Genomic DNA, 22,186 nt, shown 5'->3' on the forward strand with positions numbered 1-22,186 from the left:
TAATAACAGTATGAACAGTTAATTGGACTTTAGGCCAATACACTTCCTTTCTACATATTACCTATGTGTTTTGATGCGTTTCAAGCTAGGATTTAACGCATTCTCGCCTTTACCTAGTAATGTCCTGACTTTATTTAACTTACAGAAAGTTTTTAGACTCGAATGACATTGCTTTTAAATAAACTCACCTTTGTGACTCGTTACTCATCTCGGTAACGTGTCTGTTTGGTCACTTCCTCTTACGTTTCCACCTTCTCTCCCTTTCCTACCTGTCTCAACTGGGCGTGTTTTTCTTTTTTTTTTCCACTTCCGAGGGACCATTATTCCCCGATTCATTTCGCTTGAAAAGAAATATTCTAAGAATAGTACACCGGCCGAAAACGTAAGCTAAGGTAAGAGCTCTTTCATATTCAAAGTAACTTCGACGTAACCGCGGTCCCCCGTTATGTGGAGCAGGGAATGCGCAGCTGCGTTTGATTAGAGCGGGACTCCTCCACACCTGAAGCTACAACCCCACCGTAGGTGTCGTGAATCGGAGTTAGGCCAACAGTAGAGGAAGTACAAGCGCATTACTGCTAGTTTTTAAGCCTAGTCTGGAACTTCATATTATGTTCTTGGAAAATGAAAATTGTTCATGTGGAGTTTTACTGGCGTCAACGATTGGCTGTAAAAGAAGATTAATAGTTCTTAACACCTTTTACACGCTGTGCTTGTTATGTGTAGTTCTACTTGTGTGTCATTTGCTTTGTATACAAACAAAAATATTTGATAAGTGGGTATTGGAGGCATCACCAAGTATGAAATCCATAATGTTCTTTTCAACCTCTTTTTTTTTTTTTTTTTGTGGCTCTTTTCCTGTTGGTAGTGCAATATTCTGTGTCCCAATTCATCATGCTCTAACACATCTCAACAAGCCTTCCCTCAGCAGGCTCACACTTTAAAACTGTGCCCTGCAGCTGCACACGCTACAGCAGCACAAAGAGAATAGAGTGTGTTCATTAAATGTAGCCTCCTTGCAGTACAGTTCCACACAGCACTCTCTTCCAGTGAGCTGTGTGGGACAAGACTGAAACAACGATGATCACATTGCTCTAGGTTGGGTTGTGTGTGTGTGTGTGTGTCACAGTGTTTCAGACATCTGATTAACAAAGCCTGGTGCAGTGTGGGCTGATTGTTGTTTTCTACGTTCCCTCTTGCACCAGATTCGTGTCCCTGCTCGTCACATTCCACAGCCAGGCCCTCTGTTCTCCTCTCCCCACCCCATCCTTCTCCCCCTACTTGCACACTTCAAGTCTTTTGTTTGTTCTCTTAGTTTATTTAAAATCAGTCAATTGTCCCGTAGATCTGTGCCCTTTTGGAAAGGGAATTCTGTAGCTTCATCTCCTTTTTTTTGGTTGTACCACCCTGCTTCTATGTTATACTGCTATTAAAAATGTATTGGCTAATACTGGAGTAGTTAATGGGGGGCTGCAGTATCATTGCAGAGACATTGCAGTACAGTGAGGCAAAGTTGTTTCACAAGAGGCTGGATACAGACTGCATGCGTCAGTGGTAATGTTAAGTTCATTTAATCCACTAGCACTGTTTGTTTTTTATTTTGTTCAATTTTTTTTTTTTTTTTGCCTAAGGAATTTCGTATTTGCTTCCATACAAAATAGCTCAAGGAAAGACATATTTTAATAATAAAATAATAAAAAAATAAATCCCAAAACATAATTTTTTCTTCACCTTTTCTATGTCTTTATAACCAGGCCATGATCAAAGGTTCAGCGATTGAAGAAAAACCATGGCAGCTGTCTATTCAGGTGGATCAGAAAGAAGGCGACGAGTCCATGAAATTCAAACTCAGCGTGACAGGTGACTTGCACATCGGAGGACTCATGCTAAAGCTGGTGGAAAAAATTAGTAAGTGTCTAAGATCAATAAGAAATTGAACAAGCTATGTTCATATTTATATAGCTAAAAAAAAACTGCAGATATTTTTTTTAAAACTGCTTGTGTTCACCATTTAGAACTTAATTTGCTTCTCATACATGTTGTGTTGAATTTGGCTTGTATCTGCTGCTGCTGCAACAGCTGTGTTTGTCAAGCCACGCCTTTGTTTGCACTGCGTTTTTCTACAACGCCGTACCGTTGTTCAATCACAATGCATCGGCATGCGTAGCCTTAGGGGGCAAAGTATATTCAGAGCCTTATCTGATTTCTTCTCGCAGTCCTCTGTAAACATAGTGGAGCTCATGAGTAATATACAAGGGGACATTTTTTAGTGAGGTGGTTTAAAAATTATGAGACATAAGCAGATGACTAAACATCACGTCATCAACAGATGGATTTAAGCCCAGTATTACAAGATGATATCAGGTAGACTCATTAAACCACACCACCTACACACCAGTGGGTACAAAGTATTTCTGCTGCTAGCAGTTTTAAAGCACAATTCCAAATAATGTGCGGGTTAAATAAAGAGTGGTAATTCATGTAAACTAGCAGGCTGGGCAAGAAGTCTCGTCTAAATTCTGCCTCAAGTCAAGTACAGGACACACCAAGCAAGAAGGTTTTCTTTTCAGACGAGACCAAGATGGGAACTTTTTGACATATGTGAACTGCTATGTGTGGTTGAAAACTAACACCGCTCAATCCACACCACGGAATGTTGTGGCAACGTTATGCCACGGATATATGGAAGTTGATCTATGAAGGATGACCCTACGAAGCTTAGTAGGTTATCCTGGTTGAAACTTCCTAGAAGCTGCAACTTCCATAGGCAGAAGTGCGAAAGTCGTAGAGACATGCCCAAAAAGTCTTGGAACTGCAGGAGCAAAAGGTGGTTCTGCAAAATACTGACTTAGGAAATAAGGAAACAACGTATCCCTTTTTTCCATCTTGACAAATGTGCACTACTTTGTGTTGGTCTAGCACATAAAATCCAATTAAAGTGCATTGAAGTTAGTAATGTGACAAAATGGAAAGGTTTTGAAAAGGATTGTAAGCAATCCTTTACAATTATGTTGTAAAGGATTGTTTAAGTTATGCCCTGATCCAGATTTCACTGAGCTAATAAATAATTTGAACTACTAAACTAAATTACTGAATCCTCATTTATACAAGAGATAAAAGGATTTCAGATCCTACATGTTATTCTGCAGATAAAAGTTGCATGACAGTAAGATAAAATCGAGATTATGCGTTTGCCTACAGAGACTCAGCAGGACTGGTCCGATCATGCGTTGTGGTGGGAACAGAGGAAATGCTGGCTGCTCAAAACTCACTGGACATTGGACAAATGTGGGATCCAGGTAAACCGAATGAAATAGCAATTCACAGTTCCTGCAGTTTCCCTGAAGTGTGTGCAAGCAGTCAGAGAGCTATCTCCTTGGGAATGTCCCTTTAGTCAAAGCATAATAGATAAATCCCATGTGCGCTTGCAGGCTTGAAATGTGTGGAGTTGTTATTTATAGCTGACCTTGGAGGCTGCTAAGCAAAATCATATCCACCTTCCAACAGAGATAGCTCTTTTATAGCCGTTTAATGGAGCAAGAACCGTCTCACGTTGACATTTATGTCCCAATTGTTCTACAGTGGTTGTTTAGTAGCGCACATAAATGAAAAATAAAATGTTTACCATGGCAAGCCCATTATATTTCAAATAATTCCAAAATGAAATTCAATAAATATGTTTGAGAAAAGTTTATTTTTATTTTTTTATCTAAACTTTGTGTGACTTTCGTCCACAGGCTGATGCTTTTCTCCGCTACACTCCCCAGCACAAACCACTGTTGCTACAGCTGCCCAACATGAAAACCATCAGAATGGAAGTCTCCTTCTCCAACATGGTGTTCAAGGCAGTGGAGGAAATCTGCAGAATTCTCAGTTAGTTTTATTTGGTTCCTGAACATGGGATTTTCCTGTCCTAATTAAAAATAAATCTGGACACATTCTACTTTGCATATTCTTCCTGATCGCTCACAACTTCCCTTCTTTGTTCGATTATAGACATCAGACGATCAGAGGAACTCTCTCTGCTGAAGCCTCCAGAGGATTGGAGCAAGAAGAAAAAGAAGAAAGACAAGAACTCTCCTCAGGAGGACATCTGGGATATATGGGACGCACTTAACGTAGGACAGGGAGGAACAGGTACTTCAGATTTTATGTGCTGGAGCACATTAGGTTCTGCTCAGGTGGAACAGGATAGCAATTGGATGTAAAAGTGGCGTGAAACGATGTGAGAGCATTTATGTCTAAAGGACACTTATCTTTTCTTTCAAAACAGTGCAATAAATATATATTTAAATCCAATAAATTTGTAAAAGCTTGACTAAATGTTAGGCTTAATGATTTGATGCTCCAGTGTCTAAATTCAGCATTACTGATCAACAGAATTTTTGTTTTTTTCCTTTCCTTTACACAATTTATGCACCAAGACTAAACCATAGCTGAGTTTTGGTTTGGAACAATACTTTATGAATAGTCTTATTACAAGAGACCAAAACTGAACATGCAGAATGCTTCAAATGGAGGGAACCCCACACTGCACCCTAAACAAACTGAACCCACCTTGAAACACGGTGGTGGCAGCATTATGCCGTGAGGATGCTTTTGTTCAGCGAGAACAGGGAAGCTCGACAGAGCTGGTGTAATGTTAGAATTTAAAACTTGAGATATAAAGCTGTTGGGGCATTTGATTGCTGTTGCCTTTTACATCATCGTCGTGCTTTGAACTGTTAACGTCAAATGTTTGTTGTCAGTGTTACTTTTTCTTAAGAATTTTGTTGTCTGTATTTATTTCTGCTAGCATTCACCAGATGGCTAATCTAGACTCCTTTGAATATAAGTTAATAGGAAGTTAAGTTAAATTTTACTTTATTTTCCACAATCTCACTTAGACTTTTTAATGAATTAGGCCCTCTGTACAATAAGACGATGACAGCAACCTATGACCCAGAGAACGGGATGCCCATGTCTGCCACCAGCCTATGGTTTGGAGAAAACCCCTTGGCTGAGTCTCAGCCAAACCTACCGCCTGAGGAACTGTGCAAGATATACAAGCCGCTGTCGCTTGTGGACAAAGCAGAGAACAACGCAGGGTATAATCAGAAACCCTTCTGCTCGATGTATTAGTATTTTTTTTATCCCCACATCATCTGACTGCTTGTTGTGATCGACAGGTGGCTCGACTCATCTCGCTCACTCATGGAGCAGGACATTCAGGATGATGACAAGCTGTTACTTCGCTTCAAGTACAATGTCTTCTTTGATCTCAACCCTAAAGTAAGATGGTGTTTTCCATTGGGGGGCTGGGGGGGAACAACAACAACAACGAAAAATCGTGCATTTTATGTTGGAAATTCCCTGAAACAAAGAATGAAATGTGTAAACGCGAGGTCGTCGTCTGCGTGTTGGTTTGTATTTCAGTACGATGCCGTCAGGATAACCCAGCTGTACGAACAGGCCCGGTGGGCCATCATGCTGGAGGAGATAGACTGCACCGATGAAGAAATGCTGATGTTCGCTTCTTTACAGGTGAACCTGATGACTACAGTTATTACAGTAAAATAGCTGAAGGATGTTGGTGTGTTTCCATTTTGCAATCTTTATTTGCAATTGCAAATTGCAAATAAATACTGTTATAAGAATATAAACATTCTCTTTATAATTTAACAAATATGAAAAAGTGCATCCGGTATCCAAATTTACTGCATATTTCTTGATTGAGATGTAATTTCTTTCTTGACACCTTTCACCGTTAATGCTCTCTTTTAAAAGGTACTTGTCTTTTTACTTTCTAACAAATCACCCATTTGTCTTACAAAATAATCATCTCAAGGTAACAAGAAATGCAGTGTGCAGTGCCTTGCAGAAGTACTAAAACCTGTCAATCACAGTGTTTTTATGGGAGAACACTCTGATCAGCGGCTAAATAATGGAAGACAACATTTAGATTCATGGAGACTCTTGTACAACTCAGGCAAATTTGTTAAAAAAGGTCAGAATCTGGGTTATTAAGATGCAAATGCACAAAACAGAAAATGACACTGCACAACCTATTAACATGGAATTTACACAGCAGGGGTTGCTTTTAAATTTTCTCTTCTACAGACACTGGAAATAAATTACTACAACTCTATTTCACGCTAGTCCATCAGTATGCATGATCGTTCCTTAGGGCTGCTGAAAATTGAACCAAATTGGGAGTACATTGTTTTTATGCCTTGAAGCGCAAAGTGAAGGGTACTGAATTTGGTATGTAAATATGTGAATAGGCCTGTTTGGACATGTGTTAAATCACACTGTGTGGGAAGACAAGACAAAGGGAGAGATCAGATCAGAATGCAGACATGAAAAGGAGTAACTTAAGCTTGTACATTCATAATTTTTTCTCTCCCACAAAAAGTGCTCGAAGAACCCGATAATTACCTAAAGTTTTAAACCTAATCTTACCTGTAAACGAATCTCAGCCGTCTTCGGCTGTTATTCCGTGGCAAAGGTTAAGAAAACAGTAAATCTAATAGAGTGCATCTTGACCTACACACTACTACAAAGGCTGACATGGACAAACAGTTCTCTGACTCATGCCAGTGTCTTTTAATTACTACATTAGTCCCATGACAGAAACTCCTCGGGACTTTGAGCTCTTCCACTTCTCTAATAAAAAAAATTATGTCTTTCTCAGTATCACATTTGCAAACTGACCATGTCAACTGAGCCGCTGGACAACTCCAGCGAGCCAGAAATCGATGAAGTGGAGGCTGCCCTGTCTAACCTGGAGGTGACGCTTGAAGGTGGACACGCAGACCGAATTCTGGTAAATATATGTTTGTGAACCACAAACCACCAAAGCCAAGTAAAAATTTTGGTCTTATTTTAATCTTTAGTTCCAGCAGAATGTTTGGTTTCAATTTGCTACTATTAGGCATGACTTTACTAATTTGTTCCAAGATGATGTAAAACAGTGACTGAATGTAGTTTTTTCTTGCCTCCAGGAGGACATTACAGACATTCCAGAGCTGGCAGACACCCTGCGGCTATTCAGGTAAAAAAAAAAAAATCTCCTTCAAGCATCCTTACTGAGGCCATTTTCTGCTTGGTTTGTGTTTACACATTTGTAGGGGAAGTACAGCTAGTCTCATTTATTTGCTTAAAAAGTTGTCAAAAGATTCCGAACTTATTATGTAGACAAATCGAATATCATTCACATGCATGCCTTGGTTTGTTATAACACATTGAGCAGTTTTGAGAGCATTTGGGTAAAAGTTCTGCAGATGCAGTTGGTAGTTATTAAATAAATACTTCAATCTTATAAGCTGTTCCATGTTGCTTGGGTTCCACTGGTGTCTGTGTCTTGTCAAAACAGGCCCAAAAGATTGACCCTGCGATCATACAAAGAGTATTGGTTTGTGTTCAAGGACACCACTATCTCCTATTTTAAGAGCAAGGAAGCCTCCAGCGGAGAACCAATCGAGAAGATGCAACTCCGAGGTCAGTGGTTAAAAGAATTAGAAACTAATTTATCAGCATTTTTGAGTTAATGGCATTTACATGTAGGATCACCGAAACCGGAAAAGTCCTAGCGTTGTTTTTTTCATTTTCATTATAGAAAAATTATAGATTGGAAAAAATTATTTCAACGTGGAGGTTTAAGCTCAATACATCTGTTTTTTTGACAGTTTCTTGCAAAACATTCATACCATCAGACATTACAACAACAGATGTCTGTGTGTTTTATCAGCATCTTTTGAGACGGAACAACACAAAGGGAAGCATAATTGTGATATATAGGAGAAGCTATGGAAGGTTTTAAAAACCTTTTTTAAACATCTGGTAAACGCAGCGTACATATGTAGTGAGCCCACTTAGCTCTGATACCAGCTATTATTGCCTAACTATTGAGTAGAGTGCTTTTACTATTCTCTGTATTACATTTCTTCAATTTAAATTAACAGGATGTGAGGTGGTCCCAGATGTCAATGTCACAGAGAAAAAGTTTGGCATCAAACTCCTGCTTCCAGTCGCTGATGGGATGAATGAAGTGTACATCCGATGCGATAATGTAAAAGCCCACTTGCTTCCCTAAGCGTTTTACTCTATCTATTTTTAATAAATACCTTACGCAAGTATCTCTTCATGAATTATCTTTTTTCCTGTGTAGGAAACACAGTACGCTAAGTGGAAAGCCGCATGTGTCCTAGCATCTAAAGGCAAAACAATGGCATACAGTTCCTACAAGACAGAAGTGAAAAATATCCAGTCTTTTTTGCAAATGAAGAGACTGGCACCCCCTCCTGGTCAGGCGGCTCCAGACCTCGATGACATGGAAATGAATGCAGAATGTTTTGTTTCCCCTCGCTATTCCAAGAAGCTCAAGACCAAGCAGGTTTGCTTGACAGACGCCTCACATTTATCTGATTTTCACCAGCAGCCATGCTAAATGTTATTGCTAAATCTGCTTTGCATGGTTGCGTCAAGTTGACAGCACGGATCCTGGAGGCCCACCACAACATAGCAAAGCTGTCCTTGATAGAGGCCAAGATGCGCTTTATCCAGGCCTGGAAGTCACTTCCAGAGTTTGGCATCAACTACTACATCGTCAAGTAGAGTGCAAAACATTTTTTTTAACGACTCTGCAACTGGGATCATGTTTTACTTAAACCATATTTTCTGAATATTCTATTTACTTGCATTTCAGATTCAAAGGTAGCAAGAAGGAGGAAATTCTGGGGATTTCATATAACCGCATGATTCGTATTGACATGTCCTCTGGCATGCCTGTCACCACATGGAGGTTTGCCAACATAAAGCAATGGAACGTCAACTGGGAAATAAGACAAGTGAGACTTCATTCCTCATATAGAATATTAACGTTTTGGAGTGTTTACTCCCGCACAACACTGTCTCATGGGATTAAAATAAATCCGTAATATGTTGCATGTAATTTCAGGTGACCATAGAATTTGACCAGAACGTGGTAATAGCCTTCTGCTGTGTGAGCTGCGACTGCAAGGTGGTCCATGAGTTCATTGGTGGTTATATCTTCCTCTCCACACGATCAAAAGACCAGAATGAAACACTAGATGAAGAATTGTTCCTTAAACTTACTGGAGGCCAAGAATGACCCAAGACATACACGATTATCTATTTTGTACTGAAGTTCTTGTTCGTATAAGCATGAAACTACCACTGCAATATTAACGATAAGCCTTGAACAAACTACTGCAAAAGAAAACAGTTGGCATCACAGACACATATTGTCCTTCACAGAACCATTTAATGGGTTTTACCACTTTTTTTGTCATGTATACAGAAAATAATGATGTCAATGTAATTATGCTTGGATTGTCTTTCCAAAACGTGGATGAGCTGACGCCTGAGAAGCTAGCTCTTTTTTAACGTCAAATATTTCTTATTAAAGTGACAAAATTTGAAAACATTGCAGAGCCTTAAATTGAATTATGTTCTGTTCTTCCTCAAAATGTGTTTATTTCCTTTTATTCATCAGTTTTGTTGAGCTGTGTTTACATTGATGAAATATAAAATGTCTTCTACTATGTACTTTGAAGCAGATATAATTTGTCTTATTATTTCTCCCACTACAGAGTTGAAACAAGATAACATTCAGTGCCTGACATGAAATCATAATAAACTTCTGTTTTAGGTTAGCTAGGATTATTACAATTATTTCTATTTGATAGTTGAAAGAGTATGATAGTATAACTAACAGCAGGACGTGGATGAAATGTTTTGGGTAATAAAATATAATAAATATAAAATTGTTATATTTATTCATATCAACTTTAAAGCTGCCCCAGCATAAAGCCACATACATCTCTAACTGCAGTCTATTAGAGAAATATTGTGCAAATTTAATGTCAGAAATAAATGCATGAAAACTTAGAAATTATATATTTACAAATAAATAAATGCCCCCAAAATAAAATAGTTTAGTTTATTTTATTGGACATCAACACATATATTTAATTAATGTCTTTTGCATGTTTAAATATTACAGCTGGAAAAATAATTTTTACAACTTATTTTATATTTCTACTCTTCAGTTTTAGCTCAAAGGAAGCTGCAGTCCTACACTTTTTTTCTTCCGTTTGACTCGCACCTCGCCCCTATTGGACAGAAATATGATTGACGTTCACTCGGCCAATCAGTGGCACTTATTCTGAAACGTCATTCCGCTTTTCTTTGACACGTCATTAGAGGCTAGGGAAGTGAACGCTAACACGTGTGAACATCAATTTAAGACATTTTTGTTTACGGCTCAGGATAATTCAGTGCCTTTTTATACTTCGCCTTACTTAGAGCGGTTCTAAATATTAAGCTGAAGGTAGCGTTTCTCCAGCAGCTGTGTTTTGAGCTGCTTTACACAGTTTGTCATGGCTCAAAACGAAGATGATTATGAGTACAGAATCAAAGAGGGAGACCACATAGTGTTAAAACGAGGGGATGTCTACAAAGCGGTGAAAATTCAGCGGAAGAAGTAAGTCTGAAATGTTAATATACTCAACTTAAACAGGGAAGCAACAGCTTCAGTTTATTATGTGATAAATTCTTATAGAGAGGGGTAAGCTGAGCTTATCTGGTGCTGGAGTGAATGCTGACGATTGACAGGATTTGGCTGGTTTACTCAGAAAGGTGATCTTTGAGAAGCAGTGGATCTTGCTGGATAACGTAGTGGGACATCTGTACAGCACCACATTTGAGATTGCCTCTGGAGGAACGTTGCAACCAAAGGAAGACAAGGAAACTGAAAGCTCCACAGGTGTGCCATACATTTTCAACCATTGTGAGATTTAATTTTTCTCCCCGTGCCAAATATCCAAATTGGAAGATTTACGCTAACCTGTCTTTTCCAAGCTGAAAACTGAAATTCTGAAGAAATTTCAAAACTAGGGAATGAAGAAAATGTGCAAATCAAATAAGACTGGTGGAGAATAAAATTAATCTGTTTAAAATAGAAGTGATCAGCACATAAAAAATGCTCAAGGATCAGGTTGCTTCATTTAGTTTTAAAGGCGTATGAAGGAATTATTGCGACACATTCATCAAAATTCACAACTTGGCCAAATTTGTAATTTTCCTCAACAAAGTCAAATTTACACATATATTACATTTAAAATAGAGAAAATCTGTCTTTTAATCCAGCTATTTTTAATGCCCTTTTACAGGTTGCGTAAATATAAATATGCTTAAATGCAGAGATCTTGTTGCGCCTTTCTTTTAACTTTGTTTCACAGTCTCTCTGTGTGGCTCCTAGATGTGAAGGTGGCAGGTACAGACAACAGAAACATCGTCGATGATGGGAAATCACAGAAACTCACCCGAGACGACATTGAGACGATGAAAGAGCAAGGTCTGAAGAACGAGGTACAAATGTAACTTGAGCAAAGTTACGATTTAAACATTTCAGCCGTCTTTTGCGGACTTTGACCGAAGCTTTTCTTTTGCCCTTCATCTCTAAAGATCCACAAATACAGTAATCGCATTTACTCATTTATGAGGGTGGTTTTAGTGATTCTTCTTTCTTGCTCACCTAAAGATGTAGAAGAAGAGCCAGAAAAAAACAAATCAATAATAATCGATATCAACAGAAATGAAACGCTTACGTCTTATGTTTTTCAGCCGTATCGTTCAGCAATAATTTTTAAGTCTTGGTCCTTCAGTATCAACGTCAGCTCCCAGGGATATTGTTGTCAATCTAACCCATTTCTGTCGAGATCAAGCACATTTACTAATCTGAAAAAGGTCAGTCTTTCCCTTTCCAGGTAATCAATCCCCAATTAGAATTGGTCATGCAGAAAATCGTTCGATATTGATCACCAACTGATTTCTCAGCGTATATTTGGTTAATAATGAACTGAAATGATGAGAGTTAATGCATTTTTTTTTTTTTGGTGTGTGTGTACCTCAGGAAATCATTCAGCAGCTCATAGATAACAGCTCGACATTCACTAACAAGACTGAATATGCCCAGGATAAGTACATTAAGAAGAAGAAGAAAAAGTGAGTCACAAACACTGAAAACGGTTGCAGGCCTCAATCGGTGTGATGTGTTCATGTTCCTGGTCTCATCTCACTCACTCCCAGGTATGAAAACACGGTGACGGTTCTGAAACCAACTTGCCGCATCCTAGCCATGATGTACCACGGCCGCGAACCGGGGAAGATCTGGTGAGGCTGCACGTTGAAAATCGGCAGATTTTTGAGAGGATTAAATGTCGGTTTGATCGCAACGATGATGTGCGTTTCCGTGTGACGCAGCCATCTGCGGTACGACACACTGGCACAGATGCTGACTCTGGGAAACATCCACGCTGGCAGTAAAGTGCTAGTGTTTGAGACCTGTGCTGGACTTGTGCTGGGAGCCATCATGGAGAGAATGGGAGGCAAGTTTTCTTTGACAAGCTGCGTGCACCGTCCACGTTTTAAACATTTTGTCCGTCTTTGCGGACTTTGACCGAAGTCTTTCTTTTGCCCTTTATGTAATTACTCTCTCTTCCCTCCCTGTCCAGGCTACGGCTCGGTGATTCAGATGTACCCCGGAGGTGGGCCGGTCCGGGCGGGGGTGGAGTGTTTTGGCTTCCCCGCACACTTTCACGATATGCTGCATGAGTTTCCCATCTGCCACGTCAACGCTTTGCTGGCAGGCACATTGGACACCGGTGCCAAAGACCCCACTGCTGGTTGGGCATTCTTTTATAATTTTTGACAGATTTACTACAAATTAGAGCTGAACTGCCAATGACATCCAGGATTTATATTTCTTAATTCTTTTTTTTTTTACTTGCGCAGCTCTACAAAAAGTGTTTATAACTTTTCAAGTTTTTCTCACATCACAGCCACAAACTTCACAGTGGCTCCTCCAGAGAACTTTCACAAGGGGGGGCTTAGCTAAAAGAAGTATATATAATTTATTTATGTTAACGCTTTTTTATTCTATTCTTAATGTTATTAATGTATATATTTATTTGGGTTGGCTTTGGAGCCAGTATGGTGGCCACTGAAACTTCACTGTATTTTATTGGATGTTTGTGTACAAATACAAAATGGTGCATAATCATAAAATAGAACACAAACTGATTGAATTACCTTCTGTTGTTTGCTTACCATTTTTGCACAGATATGCAATAAAACCTATAGGACCTGCTACAGTCAAAACAAACTGCAGACGCTCAGCCACTGTGTTTTAAAAAATTCCCTATCTAATGTATTTAGGTTTTAGTAGGTAAAAGTGAGTTATTTTCATTGCTCTGTTCTCAGAACCCAGTTCAGAATCCTCACTCTGTTGCCCCAAATTGTCTCCATTTATGTATGTGGTCGCTGTGCTTTATCTCTTCGAACATTGCAGAAGAAAAGGACTTGAATGCGGCTGCAGAGCAGGAGCAAGTCCAGCCTGAGGCAGAACGGCAGGAAGGCAGTCCAGCCGACGAGAGGATGGGGACAAACACCGGCGACGACGCCGGCCAAGACCAGGAGAAACTGGAGCGGGAGAAACGCCAAGAAGCAAAAGTATTTTAACGCCACGCCGTATTCTGCTGATTATCTATTGAATTAAAGCGATTTTGCGTTTTTGTAACCAGAATGCATTTCCACTTTTAGGCTCAGGAAAGAAAAGTGAAGCTGGAGGAGAAGCGCCGGAAGCTGGCGGCCGCAGCTGCCCTGCTGGAAGCCAGGAACGCTGACGGGTTGGTCTCCGATTCTTCGCCTCTGCGTTCAGATTCGTTTCTCTGCAGCACTCTGCTCCTGTCAGCAGCAGCCTCCTCCTCCTCCTCCTCCTCTTTCTCCTCCTGGCCTGGCTCAGTGTACCAAGCAGAAGCCATTACGACACATTCACAGAGGGAAAAATTATGAATGATTAAATCATTAACTCCGTCCATAATAGTCGTAAAAAAATTATTTGCCTTTCTCTGGGCTCAAAGTGATTACCGTGCAGGGCTCTTCCAAGGTGAACAAATTGATTGCTTTGTAGTTAACTCCCACGTTAAATAAAAGACCTTATAGCTTTTTTACGATTGATGGCTGAGCTATAAGAAGCTGACATCTCTGCCAGAAGTACAAGTATTGATCTTGTTCGCTCATAGACTTTTTTATAACATACCGGCTTTACTGGAAGCTGTAAACAATAAACGGAGCACAGACAGTTTTCCTCTCTGTCCTAAATCAACCTTTTCGGCAGCTTCTCGTGCAGCTGTAAGACGTTTTGTGGGTATTATGTTGCTTGAAGCACTGATGAGCTGAATTACCATCTTGCCTTGTTGCACATTTCCAATTACAGAATGTGCTGTTGACTTTGCTTTCTTTTGTTAGACAAGTATGCTTGATCATCAGTTTTGTTTTGTTTTTTTCCCTTGCTTGCAGGTTGGTGATAGCGAGTCATTTTCACCCTTGTTCTGTTCTCTTGGGCTTGATTAAATTCCTCTCCCCTTCCCGGCCTTTCGTAGTCTTCTCTCAGTTCAAAGAGGTAAGAGAATTCATGTCTCAGTTTCTACTTCTTAAGAATAAATGTTTATGTTGCAAAGATATTCGTATCCGTTGGACTAGAAACCGGCCTTTACGGAAGTTCAACTTTTTGAACAAAAGTCCCGAAAAATCGCTTTGCAATTGTAAAAGAATAAATAAAAAATGAACACTGCACATCATCTTGAACACACCATCATCTGTGTGGAACATGGTGGCGGCAGCGTCATGCTGTAGGGATGCAGAGGAGGATGGAGATAATTTTTTCATCTTCAGATGTGCGAAGCTAGTGGAGATATACCCCCCAAAAAAACTTGAAGTTACACTTTTCAGAGGTTTTAGTTACACTTTTCAGAGGTTTATACTTATTTATTTTTTTCTATGTTAAAATTGCACACTATTTAATGTTGCTCTGTCACATTAAAATACATTGAGGTTTCTATTTCTAAAGTTCAAGATGTGACTAATTATGTCTTTTGAGGACAATTTACTATAGGGGAACAATTTCCAGTAAGAGCTGCAGATGGAAACGATACAGACTTCTGTTTTTACAGAAGTCTGGCTGAATATCAGTTGTCTTCCTGTGAACGTACCAATTAATGCATTTTCTTATTTAAATCCTTTGTTTTTGTCCTTTTCTGACTCGACGTCTTCAGACACTTATTGAGTGCTACACGAAACTAAAGGAACAAGGTGGGACTGTCAACCTCATGCTCACCGACACCTGGCTCAGGCATTACCAGGTAAATGCCGCCACCGTGAATAACTACTGTATTGTTTGGTGTAAAATCCAGTGTTTTACTTGTCAGGGTTCCTACATGGTCAGGAAAAAACAGAGGATTTATTTTAGGTGGTTTCCTCATCTGAATACTTATCGAAGAGAGTTTGTGAACTTATTAGAAAAATGAACATCTATCCATTCTGTGTAGATTTGTCTATCTAATAATCCATGTATCCACTGTAAGCCATGGTGAACTTTTATGTCCATTTCAAAATGTACTGAGAAATGTGTGAGTACATCTAAATTGTAGAATTCTGCATCAAAAATATGTAGGAAAAATATGTTTTTTGTTAATAGTCTCCAATTGTATAATTTTGCATTTCTGATGTTTAAACCAACATTGGCATCATTGGTTTGCAGAGCAGTTAGTCATATTTGTAAGTCTATCATGAAGTGTCCTAATAATTTCTGCATTTAGTGGTAGAATTAGCAAACTGACTGATGAAACATCAAGCTCAATCATTACTTCTCATTTTCTGCCACCTCGTTAATCTTTTTACACTTGTGTAAGCGCTCCATTCCAAGCGTAAGAAACTTTCCTTTGCGCCAGTTTGAGGTGCAAAGCAGACAACAGGCGGACTCGTTTCTCCCAGAGTTGATTCCTCCCGACTCGTCTCTCGTTTTGTCTCCAGGTGTTGCCTGACAGGACACATCCTCTGCTCCTGATGAGCGGCGGCGGGGGCTACCTCCTCTCAGGGACGACCGTGGCCACGGACCACTCTGAACCGGCAGGCTCGCCGCCGGCTGAGGAGCCAGCTCCAAAGAGACAAAAAGTGAAAGACTCCGAGGGGTAAACACACGCAGAAGGATCGGATCTTCTCCGAGGCACGGTGGTGTCACCTGCAGGGATTTTACTTCAGACTCTGTTGAACTGAAGCGACACTGCTGCAGAAAAGGAGACTGGGTGTCTGGTTTGTATTCATCAGAACACTTTCTCCTGTCTTTGTCCTCAGATCAGCTGAGAGGTAAAAAAAATCAGGTCATCTCAGCTCCATGTGCTCCTTTATGTAAGAGATGGCTGAATTCATTTCTTTTAAGTGACAAGTTTGTGTTATATCCCTTGACAGCTATTGTTAAAGCTGTTGTATTTTATTTAGTAACTCGCTATACAAGTAAAGTTACTAATGTAGGTTTATTTTATCTACTTCTGGATTTACACACAATAAAAATGCCTGGAAAATAAACTGTGGACTGTGAACCGCATTCATTCTGGAAATAAATTCAACTTTAATTTGGTCCCAGGATAAATCGTTTTGTTTTTTGTTTTCTTTTTATTGAGTGCCAACAGAACGAGAGCCGTCGAATACATTTCAATAATTGGTCTCCGTTGACATTTTCATATCGTCACAAAGCATATATAAACATCCAAGCCGTTCCCATGCTGTTTTAATTTTGACGTAACATCACAAATACATCGAGTAAAGCAGGTAGAATGTGAGCTTTCTTGCAATTTTTTTTGTTTGTTTCTTTTTTATTTTCTTTTTTACACAAAGCCCATTAAATAGGTAGATGCACAGTAACTTGGCATGGTTCACAGGCTGTAGTGAAATGCTCCGGGTTTATGCGGTCTTGTCATGCAACTTGGCTGCGATTTTCTGCAGCTCCATGTCCATCGCTGCCAGGTTTTCCAGCTGTTTCTCCTGTTGGGGAGTGGAGGGAAATAAAGGATTTATTTGTAAGACCTGGAACCAACAAATGTTATATAATTACTACTTTATGCCATTCAAACATTGTTTATGGAATATTAAGCGTAGTTTGACTTCACCGGCTCTTCAATAAAAGTTTGGTTGAGTTGGGAAGAAGGGTCCCAGTTTAATTTGTTGGGCTTAAATGTGACGCAGGAAGCTGGCAATTATGAAGATATAATTGCCCACAACTGTCCAAACTGGCTTTTTGTTGTTTTTTTTGCTATCAAAATAGCAATTTACTTTGCACACTTATGAAATGTATTGTTATATTTTAAAGAAATCTGACATTACATTTAAACCTCTCCCCATGTCAGGAGGACCCCTCTAATAGGTTAATAACTCGCCTGGGTTACATATTCCCTTCTTATCCTGCGAGATGCAGCGTCGTGGAACGAATGAATCACTTTGACGCTGCCTCAGTAATTTGTTTTTCCCCGCTCTAATGTATGAGATGAGATAAGCCTCTGCAGGCAGAAGTCCTCCACACTTTTATGAGTATCTTTGGGCTGATTTGCTCTCAGAGACTCCAATCATTCGCTCCTCGGTGTGATTACCGCAGCAGTCATAAAATACCGGCGCGGGGAAGTCGAACGGGGTAAACAAGAAGACGTGCCGTAGTGAGACCGAGGCAGAGTCAACCAAATACGGTTTGTGTCGTTTGCAGAGACGTCATGTAAAATAAATGCGCTCTGCTCAAGCCTTGCAAATATGCATAAACCCGTCATGTTTTGGCTGCATCCCGGTCTCAAATGACTTTCATACAGTTGAAATGGTGCACTTCAACAAAATGTGTTCTTGTGTTGTTGTCTTTGCATAGATATTCAAACATAAAGAAAGCTGTACACTTGGACAATTAGTCAAAAAACAGCATGACTGAACCTCCTGGGGTGTAAGCTCTCTCTGCTGCGAACTCCTCTTATCCTCCTCTTTAGTGGATTGGTTAGCCAGCTGGTTTAACTTGTAACTAAGCAGCTGGGTCAGTTCATCCATCTGAAACAATGAAAAGGAACAATTAGACATCTAAGCAATGAGCTCTGGCATGGCAGTACTTACGGGCATCAAAGGCATGTTCTAAAACTTTCGAAAGCTTCATTAAAGTTTAATGCAAACAGGTTAAACTAAAATGATCATTCGAGAGGCTCACCTTAGCGGATGATGCAGCATGTTCGTCTGAGTCTCTCTTATACCAGGCTGGGTGGTAATAGCCTCTGTCAATCCAGGGATTGCGTTTCTCAGCCAAGTACCTAAAAATGATCAGTTTACATGCCACAAATATTCTGTTAGTTCATCCCAGCAGGTTCATGTTGGTCCATTTGTGTCGTACAACTCAAAATAGGAAATCTACAATCCGCTGCGTATAAGGGAAAGAACAAAAGAATTGGGTAAGAATACCTCAGGGCTTCATCTCTGTCCTTTTCTTCTTCTGCGTTCTCTTCCGAGTCGCCAATCGGCTCAATCTCTTCCTCTGACGATCCTCGCTTGTGAAGTCTCCTCTTGTGGTGGTACCGGTGTGTGGGCTTCCAGATCCGCTTTTCTATCTCTACGTCTTTGTCATCTTTCTTGTCAAAATCCCAGTATTCCTGACTGCGCTCTTCCTCCGGCTCTTCCCTGCCATCCTCTCCGAGCTCTTCGGCGCGCTTGTGTTTCCTCTGGTGGTGCCTGCCGGGCCTCCAGTTCCGCTTGGCTCGTTCTGTGTCAAAGTCCCAGGCTTCCTGGCTCCTTTCTTCATCAGGCTCGTCTCTGGCTTCTTCCGAAATCTCTTCGTCACGTTTGTGCCTCCTTTGGGAATGCCTGCCCGGCCTCCAGTCCCTCTTTTCTCTTCCGGTGTCAAAATCCCAATATTCCTGGTTTCGCTCTTCATCAGGTTCTTCCTTTGCTTCCTCGGAAAGCTCCTCATCTCTCTTCTGCCTCCTTTGGTGATACCTTCCCGCTCTCCACTCTCTCTTTTCTCTCCCAGTGTCTATGTCCCAATGTTCCTGGCTTCGCTCCTCCTCAGGCTCTTCCCTCGCTTCTTCCGATAGCTCCTCATCGCGCTTGTGTCTCCTCTGGTGGAATCTGCCAGCCTTCCAGCTCCTCTTGTCAACATCCCATGATTCCTGGCTGCGGTCTTCGTATCCCTCACCCTCGGATGGTTCGTCGCTGCGCCTGTGGAGCTTTATCTTGTGATGATAGCGATGTGTGGGTTTCCATATGCGCTTCTCTCTCTCCCCCTCCTCCTCGTTCTCCAGCCTCTTGTCTGCATCCCAGTACTCTTGACTGCGTTCCTCCTCTGCCTCTTCCCCGTCTTCCTCATCCCGTTTACTTTTTCTTTGGTAGTGCCTTCCGGGCCTCCAGTTCCTCTTCTCTCGTTCTTCACTTTCTCCGTCCTCTTCTTCTTTGTCGTTGTACCTCCTTTCAAGGCCTCCCCAACTCTCCTGACTGCGGTCGTAATCTTCCTCTCCTCGTTTGCTCTTCCTCTGGTGGAATCTCCCTGGCCTCCAGCTGCTCCGCTTCTCTCGTATTTCTTCCTCCTGATCCCCATCCCGCTTCTCTATCAGACTCCATGATTCCTGGTTCCGCTCCTCTTCGGGGGTTTCCCTCTTTTCCTCCACAGATTTCAGCAGTGCCTCAATGTCGTTGACGTCCGCCGTCTTTGCCGTAGGGGCTCCCGCGTCAGAGATTTCCTCCTGTGTTGCAGTCCCCTCTGTAGTCTTTTTGTTCACTGGGGCATATTTGACACCTATGAAGGAAAAACAAAGGGAAAAAAATGATTGTGAACTTCGACTGGATTAGCTGATTTCAGTCTTTAGAGTATGTAAGAGGGTCTTGCAAACTTAATCTACGGTGTAACATCTGGGAATAGATCAATATCTGTAGAGTGGAAAGAAAGTTGAGTTACTTAAATCTGAGCTTTATGAACAAGAAAGCTTTAAGACGTCCCTTTGTGCAGTTTGGCACAAAGGGGTGCAGTAAAAAAGATGCTCTAGTTAAATGAAACCCAACTGAGGGTTGCTCAGTATGGAGGAAAACTGACACAACAATCTGTCCATCTCCACTGTGAAACATGGTGGTGGCTGTATAATGGTGTGGAGATGCTTTGTTGTAGCATAGTAGCCAGGAAGCTGATCATAGTTTTCAGGAAAAGGTTAATGTAGCTAAATGCAGGGACAATCTTTTAAGAAACCTGCAAAAAACTGAGAAAAAGTTGAGATTTCAGCACAATTAGCCTCCTTAAACATACAGCAGATTTAGGAATCTGTGGCAAGACCTAAAACATGCTTTTCATGCTTTTCATTCAGTTCGACTAAGTATGAGTTATTTTTTAGAAAAATCTACAAAAAAACAACAAAAAAAAACTGAGTCACTTGCAAAACCCCTACAGAAATACCCCCAAAAGATTTGCACATGAAATTTTGGCAAAACAGTGGTATTGGATACTTATGCCTCTTTTTTATTTATTTTTTCATTATAAAAAAATGATTAAAAAAGCAAAGTACTCTTTTTTTCCCCCACCTCATAAAGAAGTCATTGTTACCTTAAATTAACAAACAAATTACAAAAATAAACACATGTATAGTGTGTAAACCCGATTGAGAGCAAAAAAAAAAAAGCATCTTTTGCATTTAGCTATATATATAAACACCTGAGTTATATTGTTTTTCCAACAAACCTGCTTGGAGAATGTCTTTGCATTCCTGATCCAAATGAACGTCCGGCTTGGACAGCGCTTTGGTCAAGACTTCGACCAGACATCGTGCAACCTGCAGAAGTCAAAGAAATCATCTTATTCTGTTCAAGATACTGACGTGATCATGTTATGAGTTGAAAATGTAAAAAATAAAATAAAATAATTCAAGCATACCACATCTTTTTGCCCCTCTTTGCCAACTGGGAGCGCGACAGTTTCTGCATAAAAATGAAAAAGTAGGATTTAGTCAAATGCGAAGCTGCGAGACTCATCTCTGTCCATGGTGCTGAACTCTTTATCAACTGTCTGTACGGATGCAAAAACAAAAAACGCAAAACAAAACGAATAAAAATAGAAAAAAAAAATTGTGAAATAAAAAAATAATAATTCACCCTTACCTGCAAGGAGAGCAAAAACCACGATTAGCGCAGGCTTCATTTTGCCGTAGTGAGGGTACGACGGGAGAAAAAGTGAGCCAGTTGTACCATCAGGCTCTCGTCTCTCGTCCCTCTGCAGCGGCAGGAGAGAGCAGCGCTGACTGGGGAGGTGGAGCGAGGAGAGCCTTCAAATAAAGCAAGGGGAGTGGGCTGGGGGAGCGTGGGAGGAAGACATGATGTCATGACTCATTAGACCCGCAAAGGAAAAGTGACCTGAACGAAAGTCGATTCACAACTAGGTCGATATTTATTCGGGAGTGAATTTCTTTAATCTAGTCAGTGTCACGATGCATCCAGGTGATAGCTTGCATGTTTGTTTTTATTTATTTATTTATTTTTTATTTAGGGGGATGTTGCAGTTGGAGTTTTGCTCATCATGAGAAGCCTGGTGGGACAGGGGGGTGTTGAACAACAACAAAAACATCACGAAGACTTATATAATTTGGTGCCTAATCCCTGAATAACCTGAATAGTTGGAAGATTCATAAGCAGGGGAACTGCTGAAAATGAAGTTTGGCGAGGGGATAATAAATTATAGTTGAAACAGTAACTGGTAGAAATAAGCTTTACAATTACTCCTAATTTTAATTTAATTATTGGAATTAATAATTCCAATCAACCCCCGACACTCAAATATACTTTCCCAGAACTTAAAAAAAAGAAGCTATTCTCGTGTATATGCACGATTTGGTTTGTTTCAATAAACCCTACATGCGGGTCATCGATGACACTGCCACCCACTGTTTAATCTGTGCCATTGCACACGCCACCCGGTTCACCCTTTCTTACTGTAATCAGACACACACAGTAAAACTGACTTACTACGAGGCATTGAAAGTTAAATTAACTTGGGGGAAAAAAGAGCGTGTGCACTCACTCCCTGCACTTTTTGAAATTATTCTACAGCCTTAACATCAAAAATACATCAGAAACGTCCATATAATTCTGGTTATGAGAGGGTTAGAATTTGCAGAGAGAAAGGATTCAGATCCAAAATGAATACTCTGCTGAGAAGGAAATAACTTTATTTGCTTTTAATGCGTATGTGTCAGATTGCATTGCACTAAACCTTTATTCACCTCATGAGTCACTGAGTTGCCCCGTGAATGAATGAATGGATGGATTTCTGACTTTATTTTAACATAAAAAAATC

The 22,186-nt window shown here is 40.3% G+C and overlaps 3 protein-coding genes across 6 annotated transcripts; 2 read left to right on the top strand and 1 right to left on the bottom strand.

Moving 5' to 3' along the window:
• Positions 1–232: 232 nt before the first annotated feature.
• Positions 233–9,424, top strand: fermt1 (FERM domain containing kindlin 1). Of its 3 annotated transcripts, none has more exons than XM_008398316.3 (16): positions 233–392; positions 1,752–1,905; positions 3,199–3,296; positions 3,735–3,870; positions 3,994–4,134; positions 4,901–5,084; positions 5,166–5,268; positions 5,413–5,520; positions 6,671–6,802; positions 6,981–7,030; positions 7,352–7,476; positions 7,941–8,047; positions 8,147–8,371; positions 8,464–8,588; positions 8,684–8,825; positions 8,936–9,424. In XM_008398316.3, exons 2-16 carry the CDS (start codon positions 1,755–1,757, stop codon positions 9,107–9,109), a joined length of 2,001 nt encoding a protein of 666 aa, XP_008396538.1. In that variant the 5' UTR covers positions 233–392; positions 1,752–1,754; the 3' UTR covers positions 9,110–9,424. The 3 variants fall into 3 exon arrangements, with proteins under 3 accessions (XP_008396538.1, XP_008396539.1, XP_008396540.1); XM_008398317.2 differs by lacking the exon at positions 233–392 and adding an exon at positions 425–518; XM_008398318.3 differs by lacking the exon at positions 233–392 and adding an exon at positions 1,440–1,551.
• A 764-nt stretch (positions 9,425–10,188) lies between these two features.
• Positions 10,189–16,425, top strand: trmt6 (tRNA methyltransferase 6 non-catalytic subunit). Of its 2 annotated transcripts, none has more exons than XM_008398313.3 (12): positions 10,189–10,483; positions 10,635–10,765; positions 11,261–11,370; positions 11,915–12,006; positions 12,091–12,174; positions 12,265–12,389; positions 12,516–12,686; positions 13,352–13,512; positions 13,603–13,688; positions 14,362–14,464; positions 15,117–15,203; positions 15,874–16,425. In XM_008398313.3, exons 1-12 carry the CDS (start codon positions 10,380–10,382, stop codon positions 16,033–16,035), a joined length of 1,416 nt encoding a protein of 471 aa, XP_008396535.2. In that variant the 5' UTR covers positions 10,189–10,379; the 3' UTR covers positions 16,036–16,425. The 2 variants fall into 2 exon arrangements, with proteins under 2 accessions (XP_008396535.2, XP_081458403.1); XM_081602277.1 differs by having other exon boundaries at positions 10,379–10,483; positions 10,562–10,765.
• Positions 16,426–16,610: 185 nt separating this feature from the next.
• chgb (chromogranin B) lies at positions 16,611–21,153 on the bottom strand. Its single transcript, XM_008398315.3, has 7 exons — positions 20,995–21,153; positions 20,771–20,814; positions 20,579–20,669; positions 18,322–19,648; positions 18,074–18,173; positions 17,809–17,919; positions 16,611–16,881 (listed from the first exon to the last, which is right to left on the bottom strand). The coding sequence occupies exons 1-7, from the start codon at positions 21,032–21,034 to the stop codon at positions 16,801–16,803; spliced, it is 1,794 nt and encodes a 597-aa protein (XP_008396537.2). The 5' UTR covers positions 21,035–21,153; the 3' UTR covers positions 16,611–16,800.
• Between the last annotated feature and the right edge of the window lie 1,033 nt (positions 21,154–22,186).

The sequence above is a fragment of the Poecilia reticulata genome, chromosome 21 (assembly GCF_904066995.2).
Source record: "Poecilia reticulata chromosome 21, P_reticulata-male-v2, whole genome shotgun sequence".
Lineage (NCBI taxonomy): Eukaryota > Metazoa > Chordata > Actinopteri > Cyprinodontiformes > Poeciliidae > Poecilia > Poecilia reticulata.